At 30.7% G+C, this 18,301-nt stretch overlaps 3 protein-coding genes across 7 annotated transcripts in view; 1 reads left to right on the top strand and 2 right to left on the bottom strand.

Moving 5' to 3' along the window:
* Positions 1-18,301, bottom strand: part of LOC109596328 (cadherin-99C) — a 380,168-nt gene that overhangs the window by 241,380 nt on the left and 120,487 nt on the right. The window lies entirely within an intron of this gene.
* Positions 3,731-6,082, bottom strand: LOC109596313 (protein trunk). Of its 2 annotated transcripts, none has more exons than XM_049965369.1 (3): positions 5,871-6,082; positions 5,066-5,806; positions 3,731-4,190 (listed from the first exon to the last, which is right to left on the bottom strand). In XM_049965369.1, exons 2-3 carry the CDS (start codon positions 5,362-5,364, stop codon positions 3,875-3,877), a joined length of 615 nt encoding a protein of 204 aa, XP_049821326.1. In that variant the 5' UTR covers positions 5,365-5,806; positions 5,871-6,082; the 3' UTR covers positions 3,731-3,874. The 2 variants fall into 2 exon arrangements, with proteins under 2 accessions (XP_049821326.1, XP_049821327.1); XM_049965370.1 differs by having other exon boundaries at positions 5,066-5,409.
* LOC109596333 (3'-5' RNA helicase YTHDC2-like) lies at positions 13,461-18,070 on the top strand. The gene is made up of 12 exons (XM_020011856.2): positions 13,461-13,640; positions 13,698-14,248; positions 14,307-15,351; positions 15,401-15,644; positions 15,704-15,898; positions 15,954-16,210; positions 16,268-16,642; positions 16,695-16,836; positions 16,892-17,181; positions 17,234-17,549; positions 17,607-17,758; positions 17,814-18,070. The coding sequence occupies exons 1-12, from the start codon at positions 13,615-13,617 to the stop codon at positions 17,953-17,955; spliced, it is 3,735 nt and encodes a 1,244-aa protein (XP_019867415.2). The 5' UTR covers positions 13,461-13,614; the 3' UTR covers positions 17,956-18,070.

Here is an 18,301-nt window from a genome sequence, read left to right as displayed (position 1 = left end):
TATTTTTTCAATCAATCAATTAATTTTGTGGTAAAATTGTGTTTTTTTGGCAATTTTCTCTTGAAAATATGATTTTATTCGAGATATAACCCAAATAAATAAAAACTCAAAATTTTTTACTATTGATGTGGTCTATCAAATAAAAAGCAACAAATATTCAAATTGATATTTTATTTTAAAATAGCTTTTAGCTTTTAACGATCTATTTAATGCATATAGTGTGACCCACCGACAAATGTTAATAGCCTGTATCTTTAAAATATACTATATCTATACTATAAATAAAATTTGGAAATCTCGTTTTGGAGAGGGAACCAAAACAAGGCACTTTTCAAATGAGTTCAGATAACCTAACTTAACTTAACCTAATCTAACCTAACCTAACCTAACAAAATCTTTAATGGCACTATAGGTCATGTGATAACTTATTTATAGAGACTTTTAATTCTCTTAACAATTCAGTCAAAAATATAATTAAGTTTATCTTATTTTCATAAAATATACATTTGAAGGGGTGCAATAATTATTAGTCATTGTGATGTATTAATTAATTAGTTAAATGTTATGTTGAAGACAATAGTAAAGACGACTATAAAATTTTTGTCGTAGTTTTACAAAAATTTTTGCTGTGATGTTCCATAATGCTTCAAGTATTCAATGTCATAGATCTTGTAGTGACTGGTACAGACTGATAAACTAACGACTTAATCTATCCCCGTATATAAAATTCTTAGGGGATTAATTCTGGTGATTTTGGCAGCTTCTCTGACGCTCCTCTTCTGCCAGACCAGTGAATTAAGTCAATTTCTCACTGGTAATGCATAATACGGTAACACAATGTCTTATTGGAAGTGAAGGTTCCCCTTATAAAGTATGAGGTTTCCAATCATGTCTCTCTGATCTTTAAGTTTCTGTTGTGTCATTAAGACATCAATAATATCATCTAGTAATTAATTTTTCATATGCATATTTCATGAAAATAATACAAACTTATTGTTAGTTTTTTTTATAAAAGTATAATTGATTTGTTCAAGAAATGAAAATGTAGATACGAATATCATTTATTTATTTTTTAAACGTCTTTACAGTAGGATCAAATTCAAGAAAGAGAATGGTACAGCAAAGGGTTGTACCATCCCTTCCTCATAGAAATCTTTTCGTTACCAATATGAACAAAAGGTGAAACAATTATTAAAAATTAACGAAAAATTGCTTGTTGTACTTTATAAAACGAATAAAATTGATACTATTTATTTATCCTTATAAGTGAAGTAATCAAAACTAAGAACCCTTTTCCAATGTTCATTATCGTATAAAAAGAACAAAGGCCGCTGTAGATAAAGTCATTATTTAAATAAATAGCCTCAGAAAACAGCTGTTTTAAACATTTATAGTTAAAAAGATAAAATCGTTTTACCGGCATAATACTTAATTTATGAAGATGGGTCAGGCAAGCATCCTCCACTATTGTGCTTTCTAAGTTCATTGGCGCAGCTTCACTCAATTACTTTAACGGTGTATACGATATAAAAGATTAAATCAAATATTCATTTATATTTTCAGCGTTTCAAGCGAGATAAAAGCGACGATTTACGTTACGTATTTGCTACAAAGTTAAATTGTTCATGGAAGTAAATTCCATTCCGTTTCAGAATTTTATTATAGTAATAAGTTTAACGTTGTTTCATTGTAGTTTTTCAAAGAACAGCAATTGTTGCACTTAATAAACAATAAAGTAATAATTATAATTCAAGTGGGAGTTGACCCCGCCATTTCAAATGTGAATCTAAGGGTAGAATTGACCGTAATAATTAGCAGAAATGGGAACAGTGAAATATATGGGTGTTATTTCTCATCGACAAGTGGCGCAACAGGGACAGTCTCAGAATTCGTGACTAAAATACATACCATCATTAATCCTCATACCTCAAAGGATAATTCGGGGGGCCCGCTTACATCGCAGATCGACCCAATTTCGGTTGATTTACATTTATCCAGTGATGGAACGTTTATGGAGGTCGAAAATTCCAATTGATGTCGAAAAGTATCAATTGACACAAACCATAAATTATTTATTGAAATGAATTAAGGATGTATAGCGAATGTGCCAATTAAAAGTATAAATATGTATTTATATCCGCCACCTTTTTTTGCACATTTCATAACTAGGCGTGTGGATTCCGTACTCGAAAAAATGCTGACCATTAAAACGGAGAACATGAGTTTATTAGTGGGGCTAATTTAATTTTCGGACATTCTTGTTTCGCATTCCGTACTGCATTTCCCCCCGGCCATTCAAATTTTACTACACAATTCGAATGAATTTTAACCACGACTGTTTTATACAAGAACAAAACTTTGCGATTCCACTCAATTTTTAATTTTATTTAAAATTTTAAAATATTATTTTAATATATTTAATATAATTTATTAAACTGATAATAAAAGATGAACTGCCCTTAAGTCATTCAAATTTTATTACAGAACTGAAATAAATTTTAACCTCAATTATTTTATTACATAACAAAATTTTACACATCAGTTTTTATAATTTTATTTCATATATAATATTTATTTTATTTAATAAATTAGAAGTTCAAGAAAATATTAATGAATGTACACTATCATACAAAATTGGAGCAACTATCTTAAATATTAAAATGTTTTAAAACTAATTTATAAAATAAAATTAAGTATATTCGCTACTATATTTCTCTTAGTTCATCTATGTCCTACACATTTTTTCCGTTTAATAGCAGAGAAACTATTTTTATTAAATTATTTCTAAAAACAAAATAAATGTACTCGAATATTTTTCAGTCGTATTTATATCTTTCACTAAGAACAATGACTCGGAATCAACATTTGTTGAAGTATTTAAAAAATAAAATTATTGTGGCTTATAATTTAGGAAGATCACAAAAAATTATAAAGGAACAGTTCGTGTTCATGAAAGTGTGGAGAATCGAAACTGAAGTGGGCTAAACAGAAAAACCTCCAGAGAATTAGATCGTCGCATAAAAATTCTTATTAGGAATAATCCAAGGATGTCCGCAACTCAAATTTTAAGAGAGTTTGGTGATAAATCAATTGGTTCGAGGACAATTCAGCGTCGGTTAGTGGAGGCAGGGTAGCTAGGAAGACGTCCAGCAAAAAAACCCTCATTTTCAAAAAAGAATTGGACACCAAGAGATTAGAAAAAAGTACTATTTTTGTCACACCACTTTTGTCCGATACTGTATATAATTTTGAGGTGGGTCAATTTTCATGTTCAACCATGTCTTTTATTTTCAATTATGTCTTTAAAGAAGTATAGAAAAATACTTAAACAATTAAAAGTAAATTTATTCACAAGGAGTGGATATTCGATATTCAAAATGTGCAGAATAATACTAAAAATGGGAACATGCGTTTATTAGTAGGGCTAATTTAGCTTTCGAACATTTTTGCTTCGTATCATTTATTTTATTATACAACTAAATTAAATTTTAACCTCACCTATTTTATACCAGAATTTTATTTCAAACCTTAACTTCCATTAACATCATTTTTCCTTTATAAATAATATTAATTATTTTTTTTTCATCAAATTAAATTTGTTTAAATAAATATTAAAAAAATAAATATATTGTTCTAAGTAATATAAATTTAAATTACATTGAAATGGAAGAGAAAGTATTTATTTTATGTATTAGCGTGTTAGATGAAGGGATCTTGGTAATAAAAATAATTATATTGTAAAACCACTATATTTATCATACCTAATAACAACAGTCATAATTATGTACAATCATAAATCGTTCAATTATTAAAAAATCGTTGGATATTACGGATGAGAGAGGAAGAAAGTACAAACCGGCAAATAAATCTGACTCTATCCGTGCAAAGTACATTCGCAGCAGAAATTCACCGGCCTCTCCTCCCACACCCAGAGCTCCTTCAATTCGGTGGGCACACCCTCCTTGATAATCTTGCTGCCGGGCCTCACGGGCACACATCTGTCCTTTTTCCTCCGCAGGATTTTCACGGCGAACGATCTGGCTCTGCATTTGTAAATTTTAAACCAGCAGTATTCGGCGATGCAGTCGACTGATCTCAAGTATCTCGGGAAATAATCAGGCCCTAAGTCTGTCCATATTAGTGTTGATTTACAGTGCCATTCCTGCATGTAGTCCGTTTCTCGCCTCAACCTGAAAATCGTAAATAAATGAACGGGTCAGGATATAAACTAGACTAAATTAAATAGTGAAATATATCTTGGAATAAACGGGCTTGTTGAAAGAGATATTTGCAACTTTTATAACCCACCATTGTGCTCTTAATATTTTATATCTCAAATCCCCCGTAAAAAATCGTTTTATAGTACTTCATATATTTTTTTTTAATTTATTGGATACTCAGCATTTTAAAGGAAAAAAATTAAATAGTCATATATGACTAACCGAGAGAATAAAGGGTCTTATTGAAAGAGGAGCTTTACAATTTTTATGAGCCGAGATGGTGATTTGTCCGGTCATTTTTATGGTGAAGGGGCATTACGGGTGGAAATGGGTAAAGACCAAGTGACTCGTCTTCGCTGACGATTTTATAAACGCCTTTAAAATGTGCCACGATCGCAAAATGGCAACGCCTGTTTTATGGGCAGTGTAATTGTCCAATCTCTGCACAAAAGCATTGTTTATTTTTATGTTATCATAAATTTCTAACTATATATTAAACTATAATTGGATTTTAAAATCGACAATAAACAGGCTAAATTAAATTTTATATTACTTAAATATTTATGCCTGTAAATATCGCTAGAATGGAGTGAAATGACAATAAAACTGCGGATGTGGATAGAAAACCGTGAAAATTTGCCTTTACAACTAATAAATTTGTTATAGAATTTGTAATGCTTTTGTTATTAATAATAAAAACGACCGTTAAAGAGAAATTCAAATATAAAGTTGTAAGTACAACCGCATTTTAAATGAAATTTTTCATAAGCATAAAATAAAAATAAGACTTTAGAAATTCAGGTGAAAGCTTCTTAGGGAATGTTTGTAAACAAACTGATATTTACCTTTGTCTTTGATGGAGACTGTTGGTGAATTGCACGTGATCGTGGATTTCCCAAGCAGGCTGCTCATCCTGGGTGATTATGCGGTCTAGCTCGAACTCATAATAGGAATCGGCCCTGCGTTTTCCACCCACTGATGGAGTATCGTCGTAAGTAACCGGCGATTCTATACTCATGTACCGATAGTTGTAGGCCGGACCGAGGATATTTGACAGATCACTTTCGGTCAGTTTACCGCACCTTTGTTCACATTTGTAACCGTTTATCATCAGAACCACGAGCACAACAACCGGGATGAGCATGTTTGATGTTCATTAGTTGTCAACGGCTTCGATTGTCGTTGCAATCTGAAAAACTGGCATTCTTGTGACCTTCGGTCATTATTCTGTCGTTATATACAGGAGGGCAGGTAGATGAAAGTGCAATTTGCATCTGGAGTAGGTACATTTATTTGCGGTGATTAACTTAAAGCTTTTAATATAGTTCGTATATTGATATTTCGGTGGTTTAATAACTTTATGACTGGACACAATTGAGTCGTAATTGGACTTATTTTGGAAATTTTGCCAATAAAAAATGGACTGGACAAAGGAGTGATTTGCATGTCTTTACCTTTATGGTTTTCAAAAATAAATAGGTGACAAAGGTTATAAATATATAACATCAGTTCTTTCTTCTTTTTATTGTTTCTTCTTCTGTGGGTCAACCTTTGTAGGGGGCGGGTCAAATTTACTCGCTCCTCCGCTATTTATTAAATCCACATCTTTGTTGTTAATTGTTGAACTTTTATTTTCTAAAGATGCATTACCTTGATCTGTGGATCCTACTTCCGAACTTTTATTCGCTCCATGTCTAAATTGTATAAGTTTACCTCTATGTGGTTTTGTTGCAGATGTGTGAGGTCTAATAATGAATTTTCCAGATTCCCATATTATTTGGATAATTTTAAACATTGGCTATTTTATAAATGTAGTTTTACAATAATTTTGTAACTAAACTAATGATTTTATTTTTTGAACATTTTTTATCTTGTCAATTATGTCAACTGTCAAGTATGATTTTTGCTAATACATACATAAACATAAATTTAATTATTATATATTATATACATTATTATATTACATTTCTGCCCTTTGAGTGTGCTGTATATATATGTATTAAATTGCAAATCCCAAATATACATTTTTGTCGAGATATTTTAAATTACTTGTGAATTTCAATTAAAGAAATTTTTATTTTTCAAAAAAATGTACATTTTTATAGATTCTCATGGAAATACTGAAGAAATTTTTTATTGATAAACCTTCACATATTTTGTTTAAGTTGTAAAAATCTCTAGCATTGAGGAAAAGGATAGAAGTTTAAAATGTGCCAATGAACGTCTTCCAATGCAAATTAAATAAAATTAGATGAGGTACTATGATTAAGCTAATATTGGTCAATAGAATAAGAAAAATGATAAAATACCTCATTTTTAATGTTTATATATTACTAATATTCCTAATAGAAAAAAAATTTTCATGAGTCGACGACACATGTTAGCTCAGCTCATCTATTTCTTTCAAGGTCGAAAACCGTGTTAAGTGATATTAAAATATATGTAATATTTTCGGCTATGAATTTAATATTGAATTTAAAAAAAATTGCTTGTTATTTTTTCAATTTCGCCATATAAGAAAGCACAAATATAAAATATGTCCCATTAAATTCCCTCGCAATCCTGTAGACTCCCTCACATGATTATTTGTCACCGTGTCCTAAATACTCAATTTTCACAAGTGTTTCCTCCCGGTGCGTCATTTGTTTCGACGTAAATTTAGTATAAGAGAACCAATAATAATAATATATTCAAACGCAGATGTTCACTAAAAAGACAGGAACGAGCTGCTCCCCCTTATCAAAAACAAAGGGAAACAAATCCATTATATTATACATAACACGTCCTTTTCCCCGATTACGATTTTCGCCTCAATAATTTGAAATGATTGGGATTAGTTGTTGTTTTGTTTTGCAGTTTATGAGAGACTATTCGTGCCAAAAAGTCGAATAATTAATAATTTGGTTGTACCACAATATTATATAATTAAATTTCTAACATAACAAGGTGTCCCAAAATTTATGTTATAAGTTTTTCATATTATTACGGCAAACTACTGTAAAATATTTTTTCCAATACTAAACGTATACAACATTAATTAAAATTACTTTATCTATTTCTAATACTTTAAGACTTACAAATATAGAAAATAATATTGGGAATTCCACTAATTAAAGATATACATTATAGAAAGTTTCCTGACTTTACTTTAATACGATTCTTCATTTAAAAAATTGAGAGAGAAGTTATTTATTTATTTCATTTTTCACTACTACCTGAAATATCTGATGTAGTAAATTAAAAAACAACGCTGTCGCATCTGACACCTAGACAGATTTCGAAAATGTCTAATAATTTTCTTTAATAATATTTTTCTACTGTAAACGTAATTTTAAAAATATCGGATTATCTTATACAGCTTCACTGTTCGTGTTTTTCAAATTTATCGCTATAAATTAAAATTTGCATATATTAACATAGAAGTTTGACGATGATTTATTTATGTGCGATACGTATTTAAAATGTGGCTCATCAGCTCAGTTGATACCGTGCCTCGTAAACCGACAAATGATTCACATTTCATATATTATAGATCGAATTTATGTACCTCGAGCAGGTTCATTTAGTTTTCGGGAACCGCTTCACCGGTTTACTGAGCTGGTTCAGATCTGACCTACACATTTGTAATTAGTCTAATCCATGAGCTTTATTCGAACATTTTTCTTAATTAATATACCAATCTTGATCATTGAGATAGTGAGACAATGAGGAAAAAGATAAATGACAGTATTTATTGTATGCGAGATACATCAACATTCTTATTTTGATCTGTTTTCTGTAACTCTTAATGGATGAAAGTTAAAAAATATATTTTTTCATATCTGCCATCTGCCATGGTCATAGAGTCGTATATAAAATATGGCATTATGGCGACATTTCAAAAATGGACCAAATTTAAAAAATAAACATAAACATTTTTAAATTCTGCATAAAGTTTTACTTTAAAAAATTTCAAATGTTATTAATAAATATGACTTATTACCAATTGATTCTGACTCATTCTCTGACATGCAACTGAATTTATGTCTCGTCTGACTGGTATCTTATTTTTAATTAGTTAAATGTATATACAAAGTGTTCCTAAGATTAAACGCAAGAACTTTCGATAAAGTTCCCCCCAAAAAATACGAGCTCTCAAATTTAAATTTGAAAAATTGTTTTCCTTTTTTAGTTCCGTAACCTTTAGTCTGGTCATGTTCAAATTTAGAATTATTATCCTAAATTACGTAACCACAATTCAGTGAAATAAATTATTTCTATTCTGTTACAGCAGTGCAGTTGTGGGGGGTTTTCCTGTTTTTCTCATATTATTTTTTTTATTCCCCTTTATCTCTTTTAAAACTATTATGTTTTTTATTATTATTTTCATGCAATATAAAATCAAATAGGTATGATATGAGGAAATAATCTCACATTTTATTTATATTTTAACTTGTTCTTTGTATTTATAAGAGTAAAAAGTAGTCCGAATAGTATTTTAACTTCAAAAAATAATACATTTTTTAAATTTATTATTGTTTAATTAATAAAAAGATGTAGTAACTTTTTTTTTTCATCTTTCATTTATGATACTTAATTTTTTTACATACTGTATACCTATTTCTTTAAAAATATAATATTTCCATAAAAATTTCAGGAAAGAACTTTTTCTTCATCATGCCTAAATATTGAACACTTAAAAAATATGAAAAAGTATTGATTTTTTAATTTTTTTATGATATACAACGTGAAACAATTTAATAAAAATTGTTAAACTTTATAAACAATTTTTAAAATATGTTATTTGTGAAAAAATTTTTCATATAAATTTCAAGCGAAAACCGAAAAAATTAGCATTTTCGAATTTAAAATTAATTTTTGTTAAAAAATTTTATTTTTTTTTATTTTACGATCAATATATTCTTTGATGCGCCAAAAAGTAGAATATTTTGAAAAAAAAAAAATAATATAAAAAAATGTTTTTTCGATTTTTTGTAGCCAAAAATCTCACCTTCTAAACAATTACCATCTATTTTAGATGTAGTGTGGCCCCTTTAAAAGTAGGACACTCTCACAAAATTTGTATTTTTTGTAATTTTCTCTCATTTTTTTCTCAATTCAAAAGCATGAAAATGTGTATGTAGGCATCACATTTTTTGGCCCAAAACCAAAATCTACTAGGTAATTTTTTATGCATGAAAATTGAAAAAATCAGACTGGGTATATTTAGATTTTCTGTAATAAAATTGATAGTATAAGGAATGTTTTTGTTTTGCGTCCAAAAAAGTAACATTTTATATATAAGTAAGTACATATTTTCATTCTTTACAACTGAAAAATAAGTTTGTCAAAATCGGTTAAAAATATAAATTTTATGAGAGAATTTCGGTTTCATGTGGACCACACTGTATATTCATAATTCTGTGGAAAAATTAAAAATCAAATATTTTTATGAATTTATTTTTTTATTAAATGATCTATGGAAACATACAGGAAACAAATAATCTTATTTTTCAAATAAAATTTGAAAAGAATATGAATTTTAATTTTTTCAGAGAATTATGAATATGCATATTTTTTATGTATTTCGGTATATACCCATTTCAAAGGGTATAGTTAGATTTTCTATAAATGTCTAAAAAATTACCCTTTTGGTTTTGATTTTGAGCCAAAAACGTGATATTTAGTCATTTTCATAATTGAGAAAAAAGTTTGTCAAAATCGGCCAAAAAATACAAATTTTATTAGTGTGTCCCGCTTTCAAAAAGGCGTTACATAAAAAAATATTTGTTATAATAACATTTAATAATCCAATTTTGCAAAGTTTTCTATCGAATTATAATATAATATTAATATGAAATTAAAATAATCGCAAAACATAAAACCTAATTCCCCGAATAACCTCGATGCAAAACCAATTATATTTCGTTACTAACGAATCATTCTTGCATAGTAACAGTTGTTTATGGCAATATTTTGTAAACAATTTACATAATCCTAGTTTTATTCACCCCTTAATAATGGAATCTTCCATAAAGGACAGTCTCGCATAAAAAAATATGTGATCTGATGTGTTGCTACCGGTCAGGATTATTGCATAGTCACTCTTGCATTTGTAATTGGCCACCTTTAATTAATGCTGGAAGGAGTTGGCAAATAAAATGCTCGTATTTAATCACCCCACTCCTGGTCGATGTAGCACTACCTTAGTTAAAAATAATCAACTACAACAAAATCATTATTATATTTTCATCTTGGGTAAAAACACCACCATGGATTTCTCCGATGTAAAAAATATGTAAGTTATTCCAAAAACGTTTTCCTTCGGTTTTCGCTTTAATTAATTTTCTTGCTATTATTTTTCAGACAAATTGGAATCATTAACCGAGATGGGAAACCCAAAGCGAAAATTTCGGAACATGCCCAACAAATCATGTAAGATTTTTATTGTTTATTTGACTAAACCAAAAATTAATAATGGTTTTTCAGTAAGGAAGAAAGAAAACTCCTTGGACTAAATAGAAAAAGCAAGTAAGTAAATTTTAATATCGTTAATTAAAACAATAATTAAATTGTCTTTCACCTTACCCGTCTCGAAAGAAAAATGATGGAAGTGGAACGTAGTTCAGCCCAATTCGGGACCATTTCAATGCAATGGATGTTCGAAATAATTATGTAAGTAAATACACAATTAATTTTTCTTTAATTATAATTAATATGTTAAAAATATTATTTGAATGTGTGTACCTCATACAAAACATTTGACCTAAATATTCGCAAATTTCTAAGAAATTGTTCGATGCATCAGTTCCTTGAACTTAATTTTTATGCATTTTCGTGGAATTTTGGTTGACTTGTTTTTTCCTCCCCGATTGCATTATTTGCATTTGAATGTTCAGTAAGTGTAGTCGCTAGTTGAACGCTCTTCAAATTCAACGTTGATTTGTGTTAATTCTCTGCTTTTGGTAAGAGCACATTTTGCATAATTTATTAATTAAAAATATTGATAATTATAATTTAATTAGTTACATTAAAATTATTTTAATTTCATTGATGTTAAATTTTAATTTATTAGATCTTAAATATCGATAAATTTAACTATTTTTTTAAGACTCATAATTTTATTAGAACAATTTAATTATTTTTGTGAAATTATTTTTTAAATCTACTCAAAAATTAAAGTTAATAATACTCAATTTTTATTAAAATCTTGAAAGCATATCTCTATATTTATTACTTACTCTTTATTTAAACTATTTTTTTTTTAATTGTTTATATAATATTGTAGGATCATTTAACTGACCAATATTAGCAACATATCTGTTCTGTTTTCAACAAAGGCATTATTTTAATTTTTTTGTCTAGATTTTTATAAAACAAACTTTTCGGTTAAAACTTAAAGAAAAGATATTTTTTAATAGTGAAATTTATATAAAAATCAATGTTTGCATTTTAATATTTTCTAGAGTAATTTTAAATTTGTTTTGAAATATTGTTTTGAAAACAATGGTCACGAAAGTCTCAACCTTTACATTAAAGCTTTTAAATTTTAACAATTATAAATTTTTGATAATTATTAAAATTTTAAATTTACTAATACCAAAATTAGCATATTATTAGTCCTTTTTTTGTTTGTATCTATCAGAAATAATGCAATTATATGTAATTAGTTTCTTTTATATTTTAATTGATTATTTTTTGTAACTTAGTTTTAAAATATTCTTTTTAATTCAGTTTTATCAACAATTATTTTTCGCAATCATAAAATTTGTATATAATTCGTAATTTTTCCTTTATCACATATAAAAAAATATAATTTTTTGTTAATGCTTTTAATATTTTGAACTATTTGTAACATGTGGTTTTTAAAATTGATTGAAAACATAAATATGGCTAGATCGGCCTTGAAAATATATGATATCATTTTATGTTATGGTATAAACATTATTTATTCTACGAGAAAATTATTTAAATAATTTTAACAATTTAACATACATATATATTTTTAGGTCGAAATTTAAAAAATATCAAATGTATATATATATATATATATATATATATATGTTTTTTTTTATTTTTTCTAAGTTTGTTTTGAAATATTCTTTTTAAAATTATTAAGTTTCATCAATAATTATTTATTACTATCATAAAATTTGTATATAATTAGTAATTTTTCCATTAGCGCATATGAAAAAAATAATTTTTGTTAGTGCTTATGATATTTTTCTACTATTTTTAACATGTGCTGTTTAAAATTAATTGAAAACATAAATATGGTTAGATCGGCCTTGAAAAGATATGATGATATTTTATGTTAAGGAATAAATATTATTTGTTCTACGAGAAAATCATTTAAATAATTTCAACAATTTAATTATCTTGAAAACTTTTTTGTTTTTCTTTTTAAAATAATATATTTTATGTTTGAGTCTTATTATAAACAAAATTTATTCGAGATTTAAACTTTTTTGAATTATTTGCATATGCATGCAATTAGTTCAACAGATATTTTTTAGATCGAAATTTTAAAATATCAAATTTTTATTGCTTTATTAATTATTTTGTGATTGATACTTTGTTTTGAAATATTTTTTTTAAAACTATTCAGTCATTTTTCTCCATCATAAAACAATAATTAATTAGTAATCACATATAAAATAGAAATAATTTTTTGTTAGCCCATTTGATGTTTTTGATCATGTGCTTTTTAAAATTAATTTGAAAATTTATAAAAATGCCTAAGTTAACCTTGAAAATATCTGTCAATTATGTCCAGTGTCAGGGAATTGTTATTCTTATTCTGTGGTAAAATCTAAACAAGTTTAACAACAATCGTTTTATTTATTAGTTTTATTTTCAATTAAATATATTTAAGATTTAACCTTGTTTTGTTTTTTTTTTATTTGATAAAACAATATTTTTATATTATAATATTTAGAATTTTTACTTAAAATATTGATATAAGATTACCTTCTCTGCATTTTCATTTTCTCGTGATTAATATACTGTATGGTACATAAAAAACTGATTTTATAACTTTAATTATCATTTTGTATTTTTAAGAAAATTGATGAATTGGGTTAATTTATATTCCAAAAAAGTGTAATTTTATTCTTTCCCTTTCAAATTCCTTTTAAAACTGCCGAAGAGTTAAGTGTTCCGTGTTGCCACAATTACATATATTGTTTCTTTGCCACATCTGCATATCTGCATTTGTGGTTGCCTAATCTCACAATTTGACATTTGACTGTTGATGTTTTATATAGGTTATGTTATGATACGATTTTCATAAAGAATTACAAAATAACCCAATATGTTTAATATATTTAGAGAATACTGGTTCGAAATAAATTAGTCTTATCTAAAAAATAATGATTTTTTAATCGGTAAACTTAAATAATCGATTCTTAGCAAAATGTTCGGTGGCAGACGGAGAAATAGGTACAACAAAACATGAAACCATTTACGTTTCTTACATTTAGCGTTCATTTCTTTTAGGTCCAACTACGGATTCGGGCGTATTGACACCGAAGTCCTGGAAGCGACCCCGGAACATTTGCGTATCGAAATTGACCAAATATTTAAGGACTTTCTTACCAACAGTGAGTCTAACGAATACATATTCCCATCAAATCTTAACAATTTACAAAGGAAATATATTCATGAAAAAGCTAAAGCTATGAATATAATATCAAAATCTTATGGTAATGCACCACACCGTAAATTACATATTAAAAAGAAGCCCAAGTCGCCTTTTTGCCAATCATTTGGTATAACACCATGCAACCAATCGCTGCAGATTTTGGCTGAGTTTATGCACATGGGGGAACCCATTCATGTGCCAATCAGACCACAGCCACCAAAACCACTTAATGATATAATTTATGGAAAGCTCACTGACATGCCAGCAGTTAATGTTAAGCCTCCAAACCCCCCTGAGGCTATTTTACAGTTTAAAGAAAACCTCCCTGTTACTGCCATGAGAGAGGAAATCATGGAGAAGATTAATAACAATCAGGTACTGGTTTTATCCTCAGAAACAGGCTCAGGTAAGAAAGTTTAAATTTTATTTTATATTGCTTATTTTTCTAATAATTTTATATATAGGAAAAACCACCCAGATTCCCCAGTTTCTCCTGGAAGATATGCATGAAAAGGGGCTGCCCTGTAAGATAATTTGCACTCAGCCAAGAAGGATTTCTACAGTTTCTGTTGCGTCCAGAGTCGCAGAGGAACGAGGCGAATGTTTAGGTGAATCGGTCGGTTACCACATCAGATTAGAACAAAACTATGGCTCGAAAACGGGACTCATCTACTGCACCAATGGTGTTCTGCTGAGATCATTGATGGGTAGCAGCAGAATTTTGAGCAATGTGACTCACATTATCGTTGATGAAGTTCATGAAAGGGACAGATTATCAGACTTTTTACTAATTTGTATAAAACAAAACTTAAGCAAACATCCCAATTTGAAAGTAATTCTGATGTCTGCGACCGTGAACGTAGACAAGTTCCGGAACTACTTCAACGCCGACGTTCTTACGCTTCCAGGACGTCAGTTTCCCATTCAGGAATTCTTCCTGGATGATATTCTTGTAAACCTCAACTACATGTCTCGAGCCATGGCTGATTTGAAAGCGCGAGGTGGAGTAGAAGTCAACACGCCAATCTCCAGTATTTGCGAATATCAAAACCTCTCGATGGACCGAGAATTGGAACTGTACGCGAGATGCAACGGATTATATATGGAGCCCAGTTCCCAAATTCGGATGTACATATTGTCCGAAAACGCTGCGGTCGACTATCAACACTCGCAAACAGGTATTACGTCACTTATGATGGCGGCAGCCTTCGGTGATGAGAATCTCCTAGCTGAACTGATTCAGTTAGGCGCAAACGTCAACATCCAGTGTCGTAATGGTAAGACGGCTGTGGATTATGCACTCGAGAACGGCCAGGAGACCGCCTACCGTATCTTGACCTATTACAAACATTCGCAGGAACCGCCGCACGTAAATGCCTCTAAGGAATTGCTTTCTCTCTATGACAAAACCACTGTGGACGATGAAATCGACTATGACCTGATCGTGGCGTTACTCCAGAGTATCCACAACTCCAATCAGGAAGGAGCTATCTTGATTTTCTTGCCTGGGTAAGTTTTCAATTTTAAGTTGAATTGTTGTATAAGTAATATTTTATAGGTATGATGATATAATGATGTGTAACGACCGCATTCAAGAGTGTGGTTTGAGCAAATCGTCGTTCCGTACGTTCTTCCTGCACGGATCCATGAACATCCGAGATCAGCACGATGTATTCAAACACTTGCCAGGCAACCAGCGCAAGATTATCCTTTCGACGAACATCGCCGAGACTAGTATCACCATCGACGACGTCGTGTTCGTCATCGATTGCGGCCGTGCTAAGGAGAAATCCTATGATTCGGTAAATATTAAAGTATGAATTTAAATCGCAACCAAACTAATAAATTTAACACGTTTTAGTATAACAAGTTATCGTCCCTGCAAACGCAGTGGATCTCGCAAGCGTGCGTCAAGCAGCGTGCCGGAAGAGCTGGGAGGACTGGCCCCGGTGTCTGCTTCCACATATTCTCCCATCAGCGTTACACCAACATGGACAAAGAACGAGTTCCTGAAATTCTACGAGTATCACTGGAAGAGTTGTGTCTTCACACCAAAGTAACTAAATTCTGAATAATTATGATTGTATTCTTTACACTATTGTTTTTTACAGATTCTTGCTCCCCGGAACATGGATATTTTCACGTTTCTGGCACAAGCGCCCGATCCGCCCTCTGCCAATTCCGTCAAGGTGGCTATCGAAAGTCTGCAAGCTTTGGGGGCGCTCGACGAGATGGAAAATCTCACTAAATTGGGCGAATACTTAGCTCAGCTTACCATCGAGCCTCGACTCGGTAAGATGCTTATCCACTCAGTCATCCTCCGCTGCATGGAACCCGTGTTGACTCTCACGGCCTGTATGGCACACAAGTGAGTATTTGAATGAAGGTCTATGTTGTTCATAATAGCGTACTTGAAATATTTCAGGGATCCATTTCAAATGCCGCCTCAGGCCAATCTGCGATCGTGCGCAGGCGAAAGACGTAAATCACTTATCTATGACGTGCCCTCCGACCACCTGATCTTCCTCAAGGCGTTCATCAAGTGGCAGGACGAATGTCAGCGCGGCCGCGGCTATGATTTCTGTCGTGAATATTTTATTTCCAAGTCCGCCATGGAAGCGATTCTGGATACGAGGCGTCAACTTCTTAGCCAACTCAGAGCGATGGGGTTGATTCCCCAGGTAAACATTCACGAGTTTAATAAACTGGCTGATAGTTGGCCGCTGGTCAAGGCTGTGATTAGTGCGGGGTTGTACCCCAATTTAGCGTTCCCCAGCAACGCATCGACTGTCAGTACTAGGTACATTTATGGTTGTATATTGTTGGATTTTATTTAATACATTGTTGTTTAGGCACGAGAAAAAGGTGTATATACCACATACGAGCGTTCTATCGAAGGCACCAAAAATTGCCACGTGGCTAGTATTCGACGAGCTCGTCAAAACCAAAAATAATTTTGCGATCAAGGGAATCACTGCCATCTCACCCATTACGGTAACATTTCCCCATATTCTAGTTGAACATTTGTAACTCAGAACATTTCTTGCAGATCGCTTTGGTGTGCGGCAACGTGACGGAACCTGTGTGTGGGAGTACATTCCTTGTGGACAAGTGGCTGGAGATAGAGGGCATCAACGAGTTCATTTTGCGATTCAGAATGTGCGTACGTCACCTCGTTGACAAGGTATTATACAATCCATCAGCCCCATATGGGAAATTTGAGACCAGGATCGTGCAAACGTTGCACTCCGTCCTGATGTATGAGGACCAGAACCTGAGACTACCGCAAGCTGCCGGAATAGGAGTCAGACCTTCTTTCTTCCACAACATACCCGATAGGTATTTGCGTCTCAGTTATTTCAAATCATTTGCTAATGTATAGAATATCCAGGCGCAGATTTCCGTCCGATGATTCGCAATACGGAGTGCGTTCTCACAACCACTTACACCGACGTTCTCACAACCATGGTTTAATGAACCAGGAAGGGTTCGAACGCAATTTTCAGTCGGCGTGCACCTTGTACGATTACTCGCAGGCGAGTAATTTTGGGGAGAAATTAATAGAGGAGCGTTTTCCGGATATACAGGACGATGTCATTTACGTTCTTATCAAGCCGAAACAGGTTAAAAGTGTGAACATTGCTTTTAGCAAGCACACTTGGGTTTTTTCACCGCAAACTGAGAAGAAGATCATGCATTATAGTTCGGTAATGGTATATGTTAGTATGGGATTGTCAATACATTGATTTATGTTTTAATTATAGAGAGAAAAGGAGGTCAGATTGATCTTCACTGTGCTCGGCAGTTCTATATTTCAAGGTATCGCCAAGTTTGTCAGTTTTAATAAAATGGTTGGCAAGCCCACTGCTACACTTGATTGGTTGTACAAATTTGATTTACCTTACAACAAAACAAGGTATACTATTTTTAATAATTTTTTATACAATTCAAAACAATTTGTTTTATTGTAGACACTTGCGCAATCCTTACAATAAGGACAGGTCGATTTATGACGGTTGTGATGGTCAGTTGATAGAAAAGTCAGTTGGTGAAGAACTGGTGAGAGTCTATGATGAATTTATACAGCAACAACAGCAGATGTCGCAAGAATGAAATTTTTTAAAGTTTTTTAAAACAATCTATTCTTGATAAGATATTTTCCCCAGGGAAATCTTTTGTATGTGATTTTATTTTTTATAATTTTTACAATATACAGAATTAATTTCAATTTTGGTATTATAATGGGTTTTTGTTATTTCTATATTGTATTTTTTTGAACAAATTCCTTTTATTTTTTAAAATCACTTTGTTGCTACAGAAACCATTTTCATTAATTTATGTGTAACAATAAAATTAAAATTATTTTTGGGCTTCTTATTCAAAAAATAATTAAGTAGTTAGTAGGTTTCACAGGTTCTGTTATGCAATATATTATTCAATGTTTTGTAGTTCGTAGATA

The sequence above is a fragment of the Aethina tumida genome, chromosome 3 (genome assembly GCF_024364675.1).
Source record: "Aethina tumida isolate Nest 87 chromosome 3, icAetTumi1.1, whole genome shotgun sequence".
NCBI lineage: Eukaryota > Metazoa > Arthropoda > Insecta > Coleoptera > Nitidulidae > Aethina > Aethina tumida.
Note: the sequence above shows the minus strand (reverse complement) of the source record. Positions and strands in the feature narration are given on the sequence as shown.

Coding starts and splice junctions, on each gene's coding strand:
- LOC109596333 (XM_020011856.2), top strand. CDS start 13,615: ATGTTCGGTGGCAGACGGAGAAATAG. Junction 15,352..15,400: donor ATCTTGATTTTCTTGCCTGG/GTAAGTTTTCAA, acceptor AATATTTTATAG/GTATGATGATATAATGATGT. Junction 15,645..15,703: donor AGGAGAAATCCTATGATTCG/GTAAATATTAAA, acceptor AACACGTTTTAG/TATAACAAGTTATCGTCCCT.
- LOC109596313 (XM_049965369.1), bottom strand. CDS start 5,364: ATGCTCATCCCGGTTGTTGTGCTCGTGGTTCTGATGATAAACGGTTAC. Junction 4,191..5,065: donor AGTCTCCATCAAAGACAAAG/GTAAATATCAGT, acceptor TACGATTTTCAG/GTTGAGGCGAGAAACGGACT.